Genomic DNA, 4,739 nt, shown 5'->3' on the forward strand with positions numbered 1-4,739 from the left:
ATCAAAAAATTTGACGGGTTCCTCTCTATAAATCTCGACCTCCAAGGCATCCAACTCAGCTTCCAAATTCATTTTTTCATCAAAGCTGTAAACCAGCTCAGGATGAGGCTCATCTCCATAAATCAACCTCTCTATCTCATCTACTTCCTTGCTCCATGGTCATGATGCAACAGCAGGGGCATCAAACTGATTTCTGTCCGAACACAAAGCAAGGGAATCAGGAATAGGTGGATAAACAACATTAAGCATATAACATGGAGCTACTGAATGGGGATGCTTTAAACCGTTATCAAGAACAAATTTAATAATATCATCCCCATGGAAAGAAACCTGTCCATCTTTTTAAAGGATGAATCACAAAATGTGAAATTTGTGTAGGCGGTATGACCATAAGACGAAAAATGAACAGATAAACTTACAGAATTGAAGAGAAAGATGTCGTGGCGTGATAGAATCACTACCCTAAAGTTAAATTTGCTACGCTCGATACACACGGCCTCTTAGCAACCAACTTCCCAGGGTTACACGACTTCCGAGTCTAAGGTGTACGACAAAGATTCAAATTGAGAATTACTAACAGAACGTTGTCAAAATCAGCTATGAATGATACATATTAGGGAAGAAGTAGTTTGTGAAGAGTAGATGTGAGAATATGTTGATTGAATTGAAATGGTGCAGATAGGTGGTATTTATAGGAGAGGAAAGGAAAAATCTAGAACCATATTTATTATTGTCTCGTAAATTGATTTTAGTAATCAACACCATTTGTATAGGAAATACAATAAACAACATAAATGAATGAATAATCTATTTTGGAAAAATGTGCCGATGAATGTGAAAATAGGTGATCACACTTCCAAAAAAGAGGTCGCTCGACCGGACCGCGAGTGCTTTAACATATACCCACCCCTCTACGACTACACATATTAGTAGTAATACAAGTGTTACTTATAAACCACAACCTCCTAGTTTATTACTCTCTCTCATCCAAACCAAAGGTAACACTTGCTTTTTGGCACTATTTATGGTCGTAGGAAATCTTTGATATTATTCTTAATCTATAAAACAAAATATAGTCATGTGAGATCTTTTTTGATTTATCGTCATGAATGCTATAAGAATATCAAATTTTTATATTTTTTTATAATGTGTAACTAAAAATATTCAAGTTGCAAAACGTGTATCAGCAAGTGTGATAAAACAACTGTTACTTAGATGATGAAGAGATCCTTCCTGAGGATCTTTTGGTGGAAATACTGTTAAGATTACCAGGGAGACACTTAGTGTGCTTGAGATGTGTGTGTAAATCATGGTGTGCCCTTATTGACGACATTAACTTCATCAAGCGACATTACCATTTTCACTATGCGATATGAGAAGCAGATGGAGATATCCCCTTTATCTGTTTGGGCCATTAATATGAAGTTTATGACTATTAATCGAATGATTAAATCTAACATATGAAATTGAATTTAAATAATTATTATCACTAATCAACCTCATCCTCATCCTTATCCTGCCTTACAATACAAAAGACCCAACATATAAATTCAGCTATGATCCAAAAACAATGTTATAATACTACCACCATCAATTGAAATAAAATAAATAATCATCCCAAAGCAATAATGTTACTTCCCCACTATATTATATATGATGAATATGTTTCATAACATTAACATTCACATAGATCCTTTCTTACATTCTCAATGTCCTAAAGGGCAAAGGCTAAAGACAGTTAACTGTTCCTTCCTTCAAAACATAAGTCTCTGAAGTCTTCTGAACTTCAAAAATGGCTGACGCACCACCTAGAGAAATTCCACCCCCTCCACCACCACCATTTCTACCACCAGATGAAGAACTCCGCCAAAAACTCGAATCACAACAAGTGTATATCCAAGCATTTCTCACCGCAACCTTTATAATATACACAATAATCCTGATTTTAGGCCGCCTTAGATCTCGAGGCAACAAAAACATGAAACTTTGTTCAACCTACTCTTTTATGATCACTGCCTATATCGTATCTTACATCCCTGGTCTCATGAGCGCACCCGGTCAATCCAATGATCTCTACGTGTTTTGGATGGCTTTTGTTGCGTACTTAGCCGCTGTCACCAATGAGATCAGTTGTTACTCTATTGGTGACAATGAGGACCGTAAGAAAAGGCTCATTGTCGACTACGGTGTAGTTTGGCCTTTGATCGTGGGTGCGCTTTATAAAAGCCTTGTTGCCCCCGAAATACTTGTACCCATTGTGATTATTTTTTGGATAGTCGTCTTGAAGCTTAGGGAACGAAGAAGCGCCTTATTGTGCGCTACTAAATCCTCTAATGGGCTCTGTCGTGCTATGGAACTCATCTCCGGGTTTGCCAAGCACCAAAGAGAGGCAGGCCAAATGAATAATGCGTTGGTGGGGGTGAAAGAAGCACGAAAACAGATCGCAAAACAATTACAAAAGGGTTTTAGAGTAATTGATTACGATGCCATCGAATTCATCACATTAGACAAGGTTTTGGGCACCGACGAATCCTTTTTGAAGAGGACGAAAGAAGGTAAGGAGCTATTAGACACTTGTGTTTCATTTGCTATGTTTTGGACCCTCCTTGCGAAAATTGCTGGGTTTAATGATGTGAAACCCCATGTATTTTGGGAAGGTGATCAGCTTCTTCCCAATTGCTTTAATCTTGTTGAAAAGGAGCTTGACTTCTTATATGATTACTTTTTTACCAACTGCTATGCTATTTATAGTAGAGGGATATGGAAGAAATTGCGCGATCTTTGTGTTATTACTCTATTTTTCTGGCTAACCATACCCTTGTTGGTCGAATATCGCTCACAAGATCACAACATCCTGTATATTCTATTGAAAGGTCATGTGTTAGACACCGGGTTCACAAGATTTGTGATAATAGCCATAATAACCATTGAATATGCCCAAATTGGAGTCTTTCTCACTTCGAAATGGGCTAAGATCATGTATACTTGTTCGTACCTTCAAAATCAAACTCACTGGGGAACCACAAGTTCGACCAAAAGTAATCTTCTTCAGAGGTTGATTAGGATAGCATGTAAAGTACCCCGTCCTAGACTCACTGTCTTTGGTTTAAGCACATTTACAACGAGAAAAGTCGGTCAATATTCAATTTTGGATTGCTATGGTGAGATTCCGGCATCAGTGTGGTGCCAATGTTGTATTGGGACTTACATTGATCTCCCTAGAATGGGTCAAGCTGGTAGCTGGGACACGGTTGTGCCATTAGATGTTACAGATTCGATTCTCGATGCTATCAACTATTGTTTGAGGGAACGTAAGGACATCACTAGCGGTGTTTTCTCCTTGAGAAAAAACGAGGTAGGAGATGATGTTATACGCACTCATCTAAGGAATGGGACGACCCAAACTCGTGATATTCTAATTTGGCACATAGCTACAAGCCTATTTGAAGAAGACGCCAAAAAAGCATCGACGCCAGATTCATACAATGATAGGGATTTTGTGATAGCATCTACAATTTCTAAATATTGTGCATATTTGGTTGCCTTTCTACCTCAAGCACTTCCCGATCAGGTGTACACCACGGAACGTGAGTTCGATGAGGCAATCAAAGAGTTCAAACACGAGGCGTTGGAAGGTGATGAGGAGAAAACTAAAGGGGAGTGGAATATGGAAAATACCATGTTAGCACAAGCAACAATCCTCAAGCACAAGCTTGAACAACATTCAAATAAGTGGAAAACACTAGCTGACTTTTGGACTGAAATGTTGTTGTTCTTAGCTCTCACAGATAATAGTGACGCACTTGATGCTCATGTAAACAGCTTGTGTGTTGGAGGAGAATTTATAACACACGTTTGGACGCTGCTCACCCATGCAGGGTGTTCCAAAGAGCTCTAACATATGTGATATTGATTAACCTATTTAATGTAATTTGTCTTCCCATTTCTGTATTTTATTTTATGCAATGTCTTTTTTTATCAAGTGTTAAATGTGTAATTACTTTTTAAGTGTTATTTGAGTACATCATTCTAGTACTTGTATTAATGTAGTTTTTACTTTTTACTATATTGAAGTTATTGTGAGGATCTTTATTAAATATGACATCATGGAACTTTACCTTGTTCTTGACAACCCTCTATTGAAGATATTGCTTCCTCAAAATAATCTCATACAATCTTGTATTGCTATCCTCTATATCTCGGTTGTTTTAGGAATATATTGTGCATATCTTTTTGTTAATTTGTTCCTATTTTTATGTGGTTGTTAGCTTGTTTATCTAGGTTAAGTTACTCCTTAATTTGTATATATACATATGTAATTCATATTAACATTATCAATACAAATACAATTCTTATATGGTATCAGTGTCTCTATCGATCCTCAATCTCCTTCTCCATCTCGTTATACTTGGCGTTCGAACACCCATGGGAAACCAGTCCAACACCCTCATACCCAATGCCGACGAACCCAACCACCCTTTAATCTCCATCTCCTTTCCTACTTGCACCAAACTCACACCAACCACCTATCGCTCATGGCGTTTTCAAATCACCCGTCTCCTTCATGGTTTCGGTCTCTTTTGCTTCCTTGATGGCTCGTCCAACCCTCCACCCAAAACAACCACACCTGCCGCCACCACAATCAGACCAAACCCCGACCCTATCCCGAACCCTGCCTATAACACATGGTTCAAACAAGACCAACTTATCCTCGGAGCACTTGCCGGCACGCTCCATGA

At 38.3% G+C, this 4,739-nt stretch overlaps 1 protein-coding gene across 1 annotated transcript; it reads left to right on the forward strand.

Annotated features, from left to right (window-relative positions):
• Window positions 1–1,792: 1,792 nt before the first annotated feature.
• On the forward strand, window positions 1,793–3,898 carry LOC141642431 (uncharacterized). The gene has a single exon (XM_074451233.1). It carries the CDS (start codon window positions 1,793–1,795, stop codon window positions 3,896–3,898), a length of 2,106 nt encoding a protein of 701 aa, XP_074307334.1.
• The last annotated feature ends 841 nt before the right edge of the window (window positions 3,899–4,739 follow it).

The sequence above is a fragment of the Silene latifolia genome, chromosome 1, assembly GCF_048544455.1.
Source record: "Silene latifolia isolate original U9 population chromosome 1, ASM4854445v1, whole genome shotgun sequence".
Lineage (NCBI taxonomy): Eukaryota > Viridiplantae > Streptophyta > Magnoliopsida > Caryophyllales > Caryophyllaceae > Silene > Silene latifolia.

Excerpts from the sequence above, each read along its gene's own strand:
- LOC141642431 (XM_074451233.1), top strand. The coding sequence starts at position 1,793 with ATGGCTGACGCACCACCTAGAGAAATTCCACCCCCTCCACCACCACCA.